Consider the following 15,955-nt stretch of genomic DNA (forward strand, 5'->3'; position numbering starts at 1 on the left):
TGGTGTTTCAGCAAGAAAAAGCTGAAATTTTCATTTCAATGTCTGGGAAAGGGGCAGGAAAATACTATTTTCTGAAATGTACTATTTAGTGAAATTTACTTTTCCCTGAGACCAGGGATGGTACAGGGGGATTTGGGGAAGAGCTGCAGCCCCCCAAAACTACTGGAAGCTGAAAAGGATTTCAGTGCTGGAATTTTTAGGCCTTAATTCTACAGCAGAGTAGTTACTCACTCCTAACCCAGAGTGAGCAGAAAAACTACACAAAAACAACGTGTTTGGCTGTAGCAGTAATTTTATTTTTTATTCAGGTGGTAATTAATACACTTATTAATGAGAGAAGAATTTTAAACTTCAGGAGATGTAGCAGGGTGGGGAACAAGTGATTCCTGGAATTAGCCAAGGGTTCCTAATCCATGTGCCGCTCCCTGGATTCAGACAGCAGAATATTTGAGTTTCATTTTATGATTCTCAGGCTCTGGTCCTCACCTTTTGGCTGTGTGAGACAAATTTGTCTGTGTTGAAGGTGCTCTGTCCACTTCAGACTTGGAAAACAGTGGAAGGAAATTCCTTGGGCTGTTGGAATTCTGTCCCTCCTGCTACTGGTGACCATTCCTGCACAAAATACAGAGGAAGTGTGGCTTAAAAATCCTTCTAAAAATCCTTTTAAAAAATCCTCCCCTTTTAAACAGACCCGCTCTTCAACAAGGGGGAAATTCAAATTTCAACCTTATTTTGAGATTAAAGAATTAATCCATATGAATAATTTAAAATTCTTACTTCGAAATGTGACTAAAAGTCATTATTTAAAGAATTTGAGTTCTCAGCTGTGGATTTATGCACAGAGATGAGCTGCCAAGACCAGACCAGGCTTGAATCCTGGATTGTTTATGCCAGAGGAAGGGAATGTCTTGATTTCCAAAAGTAGGGTCACCTACTTGCTTGATCTTGGAATAAATCTGAGGGAAAAGCCCCCTCCTCAAAGGAATTATGCACTGGCCCTTCCGGTAAAAGAATTTGGTACTTTCAATGTTCCTTAGCTAAAAATCCATCAGTTTTGTGTGCTGCCAGCCCTGAACTCCACAGCTTTAGGCAGGAACCAGGAGAAATCCTGGATCTGGGAGTCAAATCCCAAGGTTTGTTCCCATGGCCAATAAACCCAGGGCTCTGTCCTGTCCCCCAGCACCGGGGTTGTGCTGCAGCCCCTTTTCATCTTGAATTCTGAAGTGTGGGAGGAAAGCAGGAGTCAAAGAGGCTCAGCTGTACTTGTTCCAGGCAGGAAGCTCAGGGAAGTCCTCGGGAAGCAGAGCGTGGACACGGCAGAGGGGGCAGGTGCTGGAATGCTGCTTCAGCCACATTCGGATGCACTGTGGGGACAGAAGAGGGTGACAGGCAAAACTGGGGAACAGAGCCCAGCTGGAGGCTGAAAATTATTGCCACTAATGGGGAAGCTCTTCAACAAGTTCTACACCCCTGTTCTCCTGCTCTAACCAAATTTATTCTGCGAGGACAAATCAGCATTTAAATGAAAAAGGTAAAGGGAGAAAAGGAGCTATTCCAATACAATCCTGGCTTTTTTACTTCATGAATTTCTACAATCAGGAGGCAAATATGGAGTTTTCAGGGATAACCCATTCCGTGAGTGTGCTGCCAGAAATGCCAACCCCAAATTCATTCTCTGAAGAATCACCTGAAATTCACTCTGATGAATCATTTTACTTTAAAAATACCTAAAGCTTTCTGGCAGGCTGGCTGTGGGTAAAATTTGGGGGGCAAAGGCTGGAAAAGGAAATGGTGCCCTGTTATTTCATCACTGAAGGGCAAGGGGAGGGTAAAGGGGTTGTTTTTGAGGTGGAGATGAGGAACAAGAGCAGAACTCACTTCTTTGTGGAAGTGATGGCCACACTCGAGCTCACAGCAGTCCGTGCTCAGCTCATCGTGACAGATGGCACAGGGATCCTTACTGCAGGCCTGCCAGGAAAGGAACACCCAGTTATTTAAAAATCAGCAACTAACCAGCACATTCTACTCCATTAACAAGGTCACTAACCTTAACCAAATCTACTGAAGCTTTTGTACGCAAAATAAACGAGGCAATTATTTTTTTTTTCCCTCCAGGATTATTTTGTGTCTTGTACAAAGCACCGGAACAGAAAACTTACAGCACTGTCCTGCTTTGTCCATTTGGCTTTAGGTGCAGCTCCAGCATTTCCCCAGGGCTGCAGGTTTGGCTGAGAGGGGTTTTTACTGGAGGAGGTTTTGGGGCCGGGCGCTGCCTGGGCAGATCCAGGGGCGATTCCTTCCGTGGGCACTTCCCTGCCCCGTGCTGGGGGAGCAGAGCCCAGGGACTGCAGGGCTCTGCCTGCTGGAGGTGCTGCCTGCACAGGGATCAGAAAGGAACTGTGTTCTTGGGGCTGTGCTGCTCCATTTCCCAGGGGAGGAAGAAGAGGAGCAGCTGCAGCCCCAGTACCTTGTGCTGCTGCTCCAGGATGAGCTCCGTGGCCTGGCTGAGGATCTCATCCGGGCTCAGGGTGGCCACGCTGGTCCTGTTTCTCCTCTGCACCTCCCTGATGGAGGCAACAAGGTCTGAGCTGCAGGGACAGGAAAGGCAGGGTCAGGGCTGGCCCTGGAGAGCACTGCAGGCTCCCTGTTGGATCCCAGCAGGACCACAGGAACCAGCTTTTCCCATGAACTGGAGCCTGCTCCCAGTGACTCTCCAGGATGAAACTCCTGAACCATCACCAGAATCATGGAAGGGGTTGGGCTGGGAGAGACCTGAAAGCTCATCTCAGTCCAGCCCCTGCCATGGCAGGGACACCTTCCACTGTCCCAGGCTGGGATCCAGGGGCAGCCCCAGCTGCTCTGGGAATTCTATCCCCTGCCCACCCTGCCAGGGAACAATTCCCAATTCCCAAAATCCCATTCAACCCTGCCCTCCAGCAGTTTAAACCCATTCCTCTTTGTCCTGTTCCTCCATCCCTGTCAGCAGAACGAAATCAATTCCTTCATCCCTTTCTTTCACCCCTGGCTGTTCAGACCTTGTTTCACAGCACTCCTTCAATCCAGTACCTGCTGTAATTTGGAAATATACTCTGGAGCTGGGCAAGAATATTTTCATTTCTGTTTGAAAGCTTTTTGTTGTTTGGAGTTCCAGAAGGCCTCGGCTGCAGAGCTGAGGGATCTTGGTGGGTCAGGTTGGGCTGGACATGCTGGGAGTTATTTCCAGAAATGCCTGATGGGCAGGATGGTGAGATTTTATTGGAATGCGACCCCTCTGGAGCTCTGGAATGTGTTTTGCCAGCTGCAGAAGAAGCCTCAGAGGTGGCAGGTGCAGGCTTAGCTCCGGTCTGTGCTTGGAGTGGAGGCTGGGCTGGTGCTTTTCCATCAGAACTGGAAAATGCAGGAAGGGCACTGGGATGTGCAGGTGCCAAGGAATAGGTGATAATGGCAGGGTCATACATGGAAGGTCTGCCTGGCATTGTCTAGGAAACAAACACATTTCACAGGAAACAGTGATTAAAACAGATTCAGCATTTGCAGTGGGAATTGTGACAGGATCTCAAAGGTGGCATCAGTTTATCTGAAAAACTCCCTTACATCAGGGCAGTTGTCTGCCCTCATGGTTATTTCTCTTCTAAAAGATCACTCTGGTCTTAATGCAGAAAAAAATCAATTCCAAGTGCAGAACAAGAGGCACAAAAGCTGCTCTTTCCCAATAAATAGGTGGTGATAAAGTTATCTCCATATTCTGTGTCAATAAATAGAAAGGACAGACCTAAAAATAAGTGGGAACTTAGGCAGGAGAACAGGAGTGGAACTTGCAAAAGCCCAGAAAAAGTGTCAGTATTAGACCAGAGCCCTGAATCTAAACTACACCCAGACCCAAAAAAATAAAAACCAAAAATACAAACTAAGATTTTCAACAGAGAAAAAAAAAAACCTTAAAAAGGACCAATGAGAGGGGTCAGAAGAAACTGCTCTGATTGCAGCGAAGCATTGGTGGAGCTGTTGGGCCATGAGGAAATATCTGTGACAGGATTTCTGGGGCTGTTCTCATTCCCACAAATGGCTCTGTCCTTCCTGGCACACCTGGCTGGCAGCTGAGCTTGGTGTTTGCAGTCAGTGACACACGGTGCTGCAGGAATTCCTTTGGGAAAGTTTCCCCATGGAAAGGGTGCTCAGGCCCTGGCAGGGGCTGCCCAGGGAGCTTTGCAGTGCCCATCCCTGCAGGTGTCCCCTGGAGGTGGCACTGAGTGCTCTGGGCTGGGGACAAGGTGGGCATGGGGCCCAGCTGGGACTCCCTGGGCTGGGAGGGCTTTGCCAGCCCCAGGGATCCTGGGATTGGGATAATGGAGCTTATCCCAATGATTTTGGGGCTGTTCAACCTGGAGAAGGTTCCAGAGAAGCCCTTCCCGTGCCTAAAGAAGCTCCAGGAGAACTGGAGACAGGCTTGGAGCAAGGGATGGAGTGACAGGACACAGGGAATGGCCTTGAGCTGAAGGAGGGCAGGGGTGGATGGGATGTTGGGCAGGAATTGTTCCCTGGGAGGGTGGGGATGCCCCTGGATCCCTGGCAGTGCCAAGGCCAGGTTGGACACAGGTTTGGAGCAGCCTGGGACAGTGGAAGGTGTCAGGGCTGGAACTGGATGATCTTTAGGGTCCCTTCCAACCCAAACCATCCTGAAATTCCAGGATTTTGGTGCTAGAGGAACAAAACTCTCAGTGAGTCACTTCCAGCTTTAAAGAGCTCGAGCCTCTCACAGGAGCTGGGAATGTGCTGCTCCCCCAGCTCCATCTCCATCCCCTCGGTGCTCTCCTGGCACCTCCCACCACTGCTGCCACCCCAAGGGACGTGCCAGGGACTGGAGCTGCTGGGGGAGGTGGGATACTCACAACGAGCCCCTGAGGCCAAGGAAAATCCACAATTTCCACTTTGCTCAGGCAGTTCCTGGCTCCATTCTTCACCAGCTCGATTTTCTCCTCATACTCAGCCTGCAGAAGCAAAACCAACATCAGCACCCTCCTCACCAGCACCAACCTGAGCTCCCTCCTCGCTCAAATCCCATTTTATACACTGAGCTGCTCACAGAGCTCCCTGGTTTTTTCTTTCTTTTTTTTCTTTCCTTTTTTTTGGTTTGGTTTTGGTTTCGTTTTTTGGGTTTTGTTTGTTTTTGTTGCTTTTTTTTTTTTTACGAAATCCCACAAATTCCAAAAGGACACCAACAAAAAGAACAGACCTGTTGATGTGGTGTCGTGGTTTCGAATAGGAGGAAATCTAGGGAAGATTAAATCTTAAATCTTGAAACGAAATTAATTAAAATTAAATTACGTCTTAAAATTTGTAAAATCTCAAATTAACGAACCAAAACCACAACATGTGAGGACCCAATTTTGAAGCAAGTGCATAAAGGGCAGATTTTTGCTTTTTAGAAAGTGAATATATCCACTAGAAATTACCAGCCTGGACTCCAAACTTTCTTTTGTAATTAAAAAAGTTCCCCTCAGCATTTGGAGGACAAGCTGCTGGTATTTTAATAAACAGTTAAATACCATGTTATTCATGCTGTCATTTCCAAAGTTCAACTGAGAAACTGGTGGAGAGAAATGAAGTCTTACCTCAACTTTTTCCAGCTGTTTCTTGACATTTGAAATAAATAATTCCCAGGAATCAATCTGGGACTTCAACACAGGAGCTGCTGAAGCTGAGCTGCTGGAAAATTGAGTGTTTACAGTTAAACTCCAACATTCCCATTATTTTTAAGACCAGTGGTGTTGGCCCAACAACAATTAACCCCAGTTAAAGTTTTCAAGGGATTTCAGGTTAAAATCAGTTCAACTGCAGCCCTTTTCCAGGGACACCGAGCAGGAATAACTGGAATTATTATTATCCGTATAATCTGATTTTCCCAGCTCGGAAAGACACAAGGATAAGGACGAGACTCAATTTCCAGCTGAATTTTGTTTGGGGCAATATTATTTGCCTTAATCTCTGTGCACTTTTATATTATTCTTATCATTATTTCTATTATTATTTATTGGTCATTATTATATTTCATATAAATACTATATGTAAGTACATAAAATAAAAACTATATTCAATATAACTACATAAAATAAAGCTTATAGTCAATATAATTGTAGACTATAGAATAAATATTCTATAGTAAATAATTAACAAGCAGGAGTAGTGGAATTCCTGGTGGGAGCTCCCAGTACCTGCTCCGTGCCCTCAGCATCCTGAGATTTCCTTCTGCCTTGGCAATGGTGCCTTTGAGCTTCCAGATTTCAGTTTCCTTCCAGGTTTGGAGCACTGAAATCTGTGACAAAAAAGAACAAAAAACAAACCACCAACAACAAAATTTAAAAGCCAAACAAAACAACACCACCACCCCAAACAAACAAACAACAGTTAAAAAAAATCAAGAAAAAAAAAGGGATAAAACCTTAACCCAGGTTTTAATAAGAATTGAAACAAGAGTTTGAGGATTAAAAGTGCACACACTGTTCCTACAGTGAGGATTTGTCAAGTGGAATTTCCATCCTTGGCACTTCCAATATTTAATCAATATCTTTGATATCATTTCCCCACCTCCCATCAGCACAACCCCAGCTCTAACAAAAGGTTTTTAAGGATTTTTTTGGTACCTCTGCTTCAACAGCTCTTTTCTCACACTCCTGGCTGTTCACTTTGCTCTTTTTTATCAGCTCTTCCAATTTGCTTTTATCATTAGCAAATTTATTACTGTGAAAGAAAAAGAAAGGAAATATTTGAGTGACGTTCACAGCAGAGCAGTATTTAAAATTTATGCCATTTTAGAGGTTTTTTTACAGCTATTCAGTGTCATGGAATCAAGGGAAATGTATGAGAGTATGATTTTCTTTATTCTAAATATTAGTATTTAACTCATGGCAAATAAAAGCAAATTTATGGGTTAAAGTGCTTATGTTCCCCTAAGCCTTTACCCGGAGTGAAGCAGAAAAAATGTAAATATTGCTGAAAGGGAAGTGAGTTTTACCTGGTCTCCAGAAATGTATTTAAATACGTATTATATTGCTTTTCCTTGTCATCAATGGTCTTCAAATACCTACAGGAATGAAACATTTATTAAGTATATTTATTAGCAAATATGGAACATGTTCCTCTATAGCCACCAGGACAATCTGTAGGTTTTAGGTCCTGTTTAATCCCTGAGGAATTGTGGAATTTCCAGCCCTTGAAGTGTCCAAGGTCAGGTTGGAGCAAGCTGGGACAGTGGGAGGAGTGGAAATAAATGGTCTTTAAGGTCCATCCCAACCCAAATTGCTCAGGGATTATATTCTAAATACATTTAAATTTATTGCTAATAAAGCAGTGATTAAGACAAAACCAGGCTGATGATTTTTTCAGGAGATTTGGCCCCAGCTCCTTAAGACTAAAGATAAAACAAAGGCATTCAAGGACCAAAGTCTGTGCTCTATAAACTGAGAGAGGACATTAAAATACAGCAGGAATTGTCAAATCTGATTAGGAGAATTACTGCTAAATCAGTTATCTCAAAGCTATTTTAGATGTTTACCTGTAATTTGCCAAAAAAAATCAAAACAATCAAGTGGCCATGTCCATATTTCACCTTTACACTGGGAGAAAATACCTGGCTGGTTTCACAGCCAAGGGTTAAATTTCCTTAAAGAGTTCTGAAGTCTTTAGACTGTCAGAATGAGGGGTGTAAATCTGTTTACAACTGTACCTCTCATTGGTGTCTGAGTGTTTTTTAATTGTGCCCCTCAGTGCTTTTAAATTCTCTCGATTTTCTTTCTTCTCCTGCTGCCATTTCTTCATTTGTGTTTCTGAGTCCTGGTGGAACCAATCCAGCTCGTTCTGGGACACCTGAAGGCAGAAAAGGAAACTTCATTTCTGAGAATTGTGAAAATTTATTCAGATCAATTGATTTTATTTTAAATAAATTTTTATTGTGAAAATTTATTCAGGTAAAAGTTGGAGCAGACTGAGGATATTTGACTCTTACTTACAACACTCCTAGAGTAACTCAACCAAAACCAACAATAACTATGACTATTACTTTACCAATAAATATAAATTAACAAGTTATATACCAAAAAATACCTTTTAAGGGTTTTAAGCCAATACCTGATATCCTTTAGATAAAACATAGCAACAATAAACAAGCAGAAGTAACACACAATCTAACACACCTCAGTAAAACAGTTCATATTAGAAGTATACTAAACACAAAACCAAACATCACTGTGATTTGCTCACACATTTTAACCACACAATTCAGATTTACTAACACCCATAGATAATCTCACAAGGATTAGAATAGTATATATATCTATCTATATATATAGATAGATATATATGTATCTATTAGAATATTATATATATATATATATATAAATAAATAAAATAAATTCGTAATTATGCTACAAATCCCAAATCAGGGATCCATCAGGGAATGCTGGAATGGCTGGGGTGGGAAGGACACCTCCAACCATCTCAAGGAGCTGCTCCAAGCTCCTGGGACACCTCAGAGCTCCCAGGGATTCCAGAACCTCTGAGCAGGGGAGAAGCTTTACCTCCATCTCCTCAAGACTTTTTTTCAGCAGCTCTTCCAAAGCAGCAACTTCCTCCAAGCTCCTGCTCTGTGACTGCTCAAATTTCTCCTCTGCTTCTCTGAGTTGTTCTTGCAACACCTGGTGCTCCTTTTCCACACGGAGAATATCCCCCTGGAAATTCATCAGTTACAAAAACCAGTTGGATTTATGCCTGTTTCCAGTTCAAAGGTGGCATTTTCTCACTTTTATCTCCTAGTACAGACATAAACCTGCCTTTAACACCACTCTGAACTGCCTCTGTGCCCAAAAGGAATATTCCAATCCAGGTTTTGAGTGAGGAAATACCTCCTAAACATTCAACATCTGAATAACTTAGAATAAAACAATCAGAGCAATATCAAATACCAGAGTGAAGGTCAAAGAGCAATATCAAATATCAGAGTGAAGGTCAAAAATAATTTTCTTGTGGGGCCAAGAACATCACAGAACACAAAAACAGCCAAACAACCCAAAATACAAAATATCTGTTAAAACCTGTTGTTTTCAGAGAACTTTCATTTCATTATTTAGTTTTTGGGCATTCCTTTAGCCTCCCTCATGAGAAATGTAAATCAGGATGCAGGGAACTTACCTGTTGATTTTCAAATGGATGAAAAGGCAAAGTATTGGTTTCCCTATGAGCAACTTCCTGATTTACCTAGAAAACAAACAAACAAACAAAAAAATTAGAATTTGATTTAAAATATTCTCAGTTCATAGATGAACTGCTCTGGTTTGGAGCTTTTATACCTCACTGAAAGTTTTACAAATCCAACCCTAATCCAGGCCTATAAATGATGTGAGAAAACATTGTGGAGTTGTTTCTGAAAGGGATTTTTTTTCTTTTTCTTTTCCTGGTTTCATTGACCATGAGCAACTCCAGGGAGTCCTGTGAGTCTTTAAATAAAGCCATGCTCTAAATATCTGAAAAATGAAGATTTGCAGGAAGTGTCTCACCCTCCTGTCAGGGAGTGGCAGTGAGTGAGGTCCCCCCTAAGCCTCCCCTTCTCCACAAATCCTCCAATGTTGTGGAAGTGAAAATAAATCCCTGAACTCATCACAGAAGGAAAAAAAACAACAACACGGAATGACTTTGCTTCATTTCTAAAGTGAAGCTGAAACTTTTGTGCAGCAATTCCCTCTGTGATACCCAGGAAAAAAAGAGCTGCAAAAACTTCAGGCACAAGAAGATTCAGCGAGCAGCTCTGAAGAATTACAAATGAGAAATGGGTGATCACAGCGAGTGGCAGCAATTTAAAGTTCTCAGGCACCTTGAGTAGTTTGGGTTGGAAGGGATCTTAAAACTCATCCAGTGCCACCCCTGCCATGTGGAAAAGTTTAATTTTAGTTCATTAACTGGGCCTGGAATCTGTAAATCTGGGATGAAAACACAGTGATGGAAGAACTCTATACCAGGGATAGAACACAGAGTTTTAGTAGGAGTCTCCTAGAGGGAGAAAGGAGATGCAAACCTGGAATTAGGCATGGAAGGGACCTCAAAGCCCACCCAGTGCCACCCCTGCCATGGCAGGGACACCTCCCACTGTCCCAGGCTGCTCCAGCCCCAGTGTCCAACCTGGCCTTGGGCACTGCCAGGGATCCAGGGGCAGCCACAGCTGCTCTGGGAATTCCATCCCAGCCCCTCTTTACCATCACAGGGAACAATTCCTTCCTAATATCCAAAACAAGCCTTTCTTCTCTCAGTGTGAAGCCATTCCCTGTGTGCTGTCCCTCCATCCCTGGAAATTGTCTCTCTCCAGCTTTCCTGGGGCTCGCCCTGAGCTCAGCCCAAAGCTTCTCCTGTGCAGGTGAACAATCCCAGCTGTGCCAGCCTTTCCTGCCAGCAGAGCTGCTCCATCCCTCTGCTCATCCTGGTGGCCATAAAATCTCTCCAGCATTGTTCCCTTCCTTACCTGAACAGCCACCATCCTCGTGTGAGGATTGCTCTTCATCCCAGCTTTATTACTCCTTGCTTTTTTCTTTTCAACACATTTATCTTCCTCAGCTTGACCCGAACCATTTGGAAAAGCTGAATCCTTTTTATCCGAATTCCCCAACTGGCCCTGAAGGTCTTTGTGCTCCTGGATTTCACCTGGCACAAATCCCTCAGGGCCGTATTTCCTATGTGGAATTGCCGATTCCACATTTTTCTGAGGAGCTGCAGGATGAGCATAAATAAACCCGGCCTGTGCCAGGGGCAATATTCCATATTGATAACCCCAGGAGCTCTGAGGCAAAAACACAGCCGGGCCCGCGGGCTCGAAGCCCTCCAGCAAAACACCCGAAAATGGAGCCTCGTTTTCCATGGAATCAACACCTTGATTTTCCAGAGGATTCCCAGGAGAGCAGGAGGCGGGGAAGGAGCAGGACAAATATTGTGGGGTGTGATAATCTGCTAAATCAGGAGGTGCTGCTGAAGGGGCATCCACAGGGTACGAGAGAGGCTTGAACTCCTGGGCGTAGGGATTCAAAGTCAGCTTGCTGTGGGAAGAATTCCTCTGGAATTCCCCAGATGGATTTTCCTTTTTATTATTGCCAGGCTCGTTTCTGCTTGGATTTCCTTCAAAAAGCACCGAGTGTTTCTTCAGCCCAATCAGATTATCCTTCATGATGAAACGAAGGGATTTCAGCAGGAAGGGCTCCAGGCCTCCTGCATCTTCCACCACCTTCCGAGTTTCCTCAGGGAAATTTTCATATTCCCCAACCAGTAATTTATTATTAATTTCCAGAGGGCCATGTTCATCCAAGATTTGAGAGAAATAACTAGGAAAAAACCAAAACAACAAATTGTTATAATTGAGTAAAGTTTTTAAATCCATTCATTTAATCCATTCCTTCACAGACACACTACACACACCAGGATTCCAATGCATCCAAAAAATTATTAAAATTACGAAGTAAAATTCAATCCCCCGAAGCTGCCGAGCACAGAAATTTATACTCACTCATATAAATTCTCAGAGATTGGATCTGGATTATTATTATTATTCATTTGATAATTGTTACTATTTGAATTATTATAGCGAGCTTCGAATTCCTCAAGTTGCTCCTGGAGATGTTCTGGGATTGCAAAGGGTTCATTTGGAAAATCTCTGTACCTTAAAAATCAGAAAAAAAAAAAAAATCAAAATAAGCCAACCCTGGTGTTTTTAAAGGATTCTTCTCCAGCAATTTGGAGTTTGGGCAATAAAAGCAGAATCAAGTACTCACAGATTATTTTCTTCTATAAATATCTTATCTTCTTCTCGTGGTGCTGTACTAGCTCCACTGGATAATACTAAAATAGACTAATTAAAAAGAGATTTCTTTTAGTTTTTACCTCACAAAAGGTCATGTAAAATAATCCACTGCAAAGACCAGGAATAACTTACTTACACTGAATTTTGTTCTTTACATTCATCATGTTCATTATGAACTGGAAAATTTCCAGGTAAAATTATCAGTGCTAAGCCACAGCAAGAAAATACTTAATTAAAGTTATTAATTCCTTCTTCAGAACTTATTTGGAAAAAAGAAATTGGGATATTCAGCCCCAAATCCCTATTTATTTTACCAATTTCATCAAAATGTAATTAAACATTCTTTTAAATTTGAGGCTGTAACAGATTTACCACAAGCAGGAGTTATCCCTAATTCCACATGTGACTCTGGTTATTATTGCCTACACCGTAATAGACATTTTAGTTGTCTTTATTTTTATTATCTAATAATTTAGAAATACACAAATAAATGCACTTAAATCAGAAAAATAAATCCTAAGGGAAAAAAAATGAAGTTTACTCTTGAAATTCTAGAAAAATTATAAAAGTATGAGGGCATGAGGTTTCCAATAAAGCAAAATCCTCTAAAAGGCAGCAGAAAATTCTGGCAGAATAACAACCCAATCAAATCTATAAAATAATGAATAATTAATAACATTCCAGAGCATGAAATGGAATTTTTGCACTGAATTCCCATCTTCCCACATGAAAAATCAAAATCACAAGAACAATTCAGAATTAAGCCAGTGGAAGGTGCCTCCAGTCAGAGCCAAAGTGAGTCATAAATAAATTTAAAAATCACTTTTCTACTGATAAATTTTAACAAAACTGCATCATTTAAGTCTTAACAGCTTAATTTTACTTCAGGAAAAGCTGCTTCAGTAAAGAGTCTACTCAAGGTATTCATAAATTCAGCTCCCATTCATCAGAATGCCAGAAATGCTAAAAAATTCCCAGTTTTTAGGTGGATTTTTAGTAGTAAATAAGGTTATTTGCTTGGCAATAGCTGCTTTAGCAGCTCTAAAGTTACTGACCTTTGAATCTTTCAAATTCTTCTTCCTGTTTTTGTTTTTAACTTTGATTTCATTATTCTGAAAATAAAATGAAGGCAGAGCATTGGCAAATGTTGCTTCAGTTTTCCAAGAAAGACAAAGATGAAGGAACTGAAATTTGAATTAATTCTTTAGCAGGATTTGGGTTACACAAGAACAGAATAATCACAGGTTATTTTAGGCTGTAACACTGAAATCAAAGGAGTTTTCTTGTGCTGGTTTTCATCTCATTCTTGGATTTTCCCAGTTCATGAAATGCAAAAGAAAAAAAATTCTGCATTTCATTAAAAATCTGAATTTTATTAATCTGTACATTAAAAATTCTGCATTTCATCAATGTATTGATTTTTAACATCTGCACTTCATTAACATGTACATTAAAAATTCTGCATTTTATTAACATGTACATTGAAAATTCTTCATTAGTGTACACTTAAAATTCTGCATTTATTAACATGTACATTAAAGTCTGCATTTTACTAATATGTACATTAAAAATTCTGCATTTTATTGATGTGTACATTAAAAATTCTTCATTTTATTAATGTGCACATTACAAATTCTGCATTTCACTAAGATGTGCATTAATTGGAAGCTTTATTCTGAATCAAAAGTAAATTTGGTTTTTAAAGGTAAATTTCACTGCAGACAAGAACGTCAAACGAGGGTGCCTCAAACACAGAATTAACTGAAATTCAAAATCTATTTCTGCCAATTGGGATGGATTTTAATGATTGCACCAATCAAAAAGTGATTCAGAATGAGGCACACTTGAAAAATTATTATTAAATAATTCAAAAATCAAATAATTTAAGAAAAGGGAGCTAAAACAAGAGATTAAAACTCCAGTAAGTCTGGAGGACAAGGCTGCAAAATATTTCCTTTTCTGAAAAAGCAAAAAGTTCTTTTTGAGCTGAGGGCAAAGAGAAATGAAGTTCACTTACTGGTAAATTCTCATTTCCCTGCTTCTTTAATATAATAGTTGGATCATCTGTCGAAAGGATAGAAGTCATGGTGATTGATGGAAATAACAATATTTTCATTAATTTACAATTTAACTGTGAAATCACAAGAATTCCAGAACTAACCCTTTAGCCAACACCACCAAAGCAGCTCCAAAACCGCAGCTGCAGAACTTTAATGTTAAAACCTGCATAATAAAAATGAATTTTTATTGGAAAAGTTTGATCCCATTGCCTACTCACCCATTTTATCAAAGAAATCATCTAAAGCTTGATGGAGGTGTGGGAAATAGTCTCTGTTTTCTTCTAAAAGCCATATAAAACAACGGGATTTCTCTAGGGGAGGGGTGAGGAAATAATCACAAATTTCTTGCTTTTCACCATCAGCTGCCACGTAATCAAATTTACTGCCATATTTGTGGTTCCACAGTGGGGTTAAAATAGAATAGTCAAGCTCTTGCAGAACTTGGCCATATTGAAGGAGAAAGTTTTCTGTAGCTGTCAGACCTGAAAAAGATGGGAAAAAAAATCCCAATATTTCATTCCAGCTTCAGATTGTTAGTGCTTAAAAGGTGATATTCCTCTTCAAAGGGCAAGAGTTTGGTCTAGAAATTCCATGTACAGATGATGTGAGAGCTTTTGTGCCTTGGAAATGCAAACAAAAAATGAGGAATGGTATTGATAAAAATTCTACTGCCAGCAATTAGTATTTGCATAATAATAATAAGATTTGGATCAGAGAATAGGGGAAGGGGAAGGGGAAGGGGAAGGGGAAGGGGGAGAGGAGAGGAGAGGAGAGGAGAGGAGAGGAGAGGAGAGGAGAGGAGAGGAGAGGAGAGGAGAGGAGAGGAGAGGAGAGGAGAGGAGAGGAGAGGAGAGGAGAGGAGAGGAGAGGAGAGGAGAGGAGAGGAGAGGAGAGGAGAGGAGAGGAGAGGAGAGGAGAGGAGAGGAGAGGAGAGGAGAGGAGAGGAGAGGAGAGGAGAGGAGAGGAGAGGAGAGGAGAGGAGAGGAGAGGAGAGGAGAGGAGAGGAGAGGAGAGGAGAGGAGAGGAGAGGAGAGGAGAGAAGAGAAGAGAAGAGAAGAGAAGAGAAGAGAAGAGAAGAGAAGAGAAGAGGAGAAAAGGCTAAGAATTCTATGAATCCTTGGAAGGATATGGATGTGATAAAGCAAAACCCCAAACCCCAAAATTCCACTTTTTTCCCATTATAAGCCCAACAGCAAACTGCAGAGCACCAACATGAAATTATTTCCAAGTTGAATGGCAAAACCCCACCATTCTTTACACTCCCAAACCACGTCATTGCTCCAAATACCAGCATTTACCACCCGAGCTGTGCTCCCCTCTGGAAACCAGGGATAGGACGAAGAGGAGAAGTGTGACCTGGCTGCTTCAAAGGAGGCAAAAAGAGAATTTTCCGTGCTGCTCACAGGACCCACCCAGGTTGTCCAGGTGCTGCAGCCACTTGTGCACTTTGGGATCCACCTCTCCCAGCTGGCTCAGCACGTGCAGGAAGGCCCGGCTCCGCACCCGGCATTTCTGCTGGCTCAGGGAGCTGAGCAGCTGCTCCAGCACCTCCTGGGGAGTGCTGCTCATTTGGCAATGGAAGATGAAATCCTCCTCTCTGATCACACCCCAGGCCAGCAGCTCCTTTAATAATTTGGCAGAGTCGGGGACAGCAGCTTTGATCTGCTCGGAATTGCGCTGGATGTGCTGCAGGACCAAGTCCCCAGCGTACAAATCCTGGCCAGAACCTGGAAAATTCAAAATATGCCAACTTAAAAAAGCACAGAATCAGCAAGATTTCATCATCCCTACCACCATTCCAACCTAAAAAGCAACTTTCAAAAGCTTAAAAAACTTTTCAAAGCTTAAAAAAACTTCACAAAGCTTCAAAAACTTAAACCAATTTATAAAGCACAGATAATTTGGGTTAAGTGGTGTTTCTAATTGTTTTACGCTGAAATTTACAGGGTTTAAAGAATTCTTTTCTTCCATACATCCTGAGCATTAGGAATCAGCAAGATTTCATTGTCCTTACCACAATTCCAACCTAAAAAGCAACTTTCAAAAGCTTAAAAAACTTTTTCAA

At 41.7% G+C, this 15,955-nt stretch overlaps 1 protein-coding gene across 1 annotated transcript in view; it reads right to left on the bottom strand.

Annotated features, from left to right (window-relative positions):
• Positions 1 to 274: 274 nt before the first annotated feature.
• TTC3 (tetratricopeptide repeat domain 3) overlaps positions 275 to 15,955 on the bottom strand; it is a 56,334-nt gene continuing 40,653 nt past the window's right edge. Inside the window, exons 27-47 of the mRNA XM_077781705.1 lie at positions 15,303 to 15,617; positions 14,109 to 14,372; positions 13,848 to 13,894; positions 12,886 to 12,942; positions 11,802 to 11,878; positions 11,537 to 11,689; positions 10,505 to 11,354; positions 9,184 to 9,249; positions 8,574 to 8,723; positions 7,724 to 7,863; positions 7,013 to 7,081; positions 6,642 to 6,738; positions 6,213 to 6,313; positions 5,613 to 5,706; positions 4,890 to 4,988; positions 3,067 to 3,479; positions 2,468 to 2,588; positions 2,160 to 2,375; positions 1,879 to 1,968; positions 1,264 to 1,364; positions 275 to 612 (exon numbers count right to left, since the gene is read on the bottom strand). Of these exons, the coding sequence (XP_077637831.1) occupies positions 597 to 612; positions 1,264 to 1,364; positions 1,879 to 1,968; positions 2,160 to 2,375; positions 2,468 to 2,588; positions 3,067 to 3,479; positions 4,890 to 4,988; positions 5,613 to 5,706; positions 6,213 to 6,313; positions 6,642 to 6,738; positions 7,013 to 7,081; positions 7,724 to 7,863; positions 8,574 to 8,723; positions 9,184 to 9,249; positions 10,505 to 11,354; positions 11,537 to 11,689; positions 11,802 to 11,878; positions 12,886 to 12,942; positions 13,848 to 13,894; positions 14,109 to 14,372; positions 15,303 to 15,617 (3,536 nt within the window). The 3' untranslated portion in view covers positions 275 to 596. The remainder of the gene's footprint in view (positions 613 to 1,263; positions 1,365 to 1,878; positions 1,969 to 2,159; positions 2,376 to 2,467; positions 2,589 to 3,066; positions 3,480 to 4,889; positions 4,989 to 5,612; positions 5,707 to 6,212; positions 6,314 to 6,641; positions 6,739 to 7,012; positions 7,082 to 7,723; positions 7,864 to 8,573; positions 8,724 to 9,183; positions 9,250 to 10,504; positions 11,355 to 11,536; positions 11,690 to 11,801; positions 11,879 to 12,885; positions 12,943 to 13,847; positions 13,895 to 14,108; positions 14,373 to 15,302; positions 15,618 to 15,955) is intronic.

The sequence above is a fragment of the Lonchura striata genome, chromosome 2 (assembly GCF_046129695.1).
Source record: "Lonchura striata isolate bLonStr1 chromosome 2, bLonStr1.mat, whole genome shotgun sequence".
Classification (NCBI taxonomy): Eukaryota; Metazoa; Chordata; class Aves; order Passeriformes; family Estrildidae; genus Lonchura; species Lonchura striata.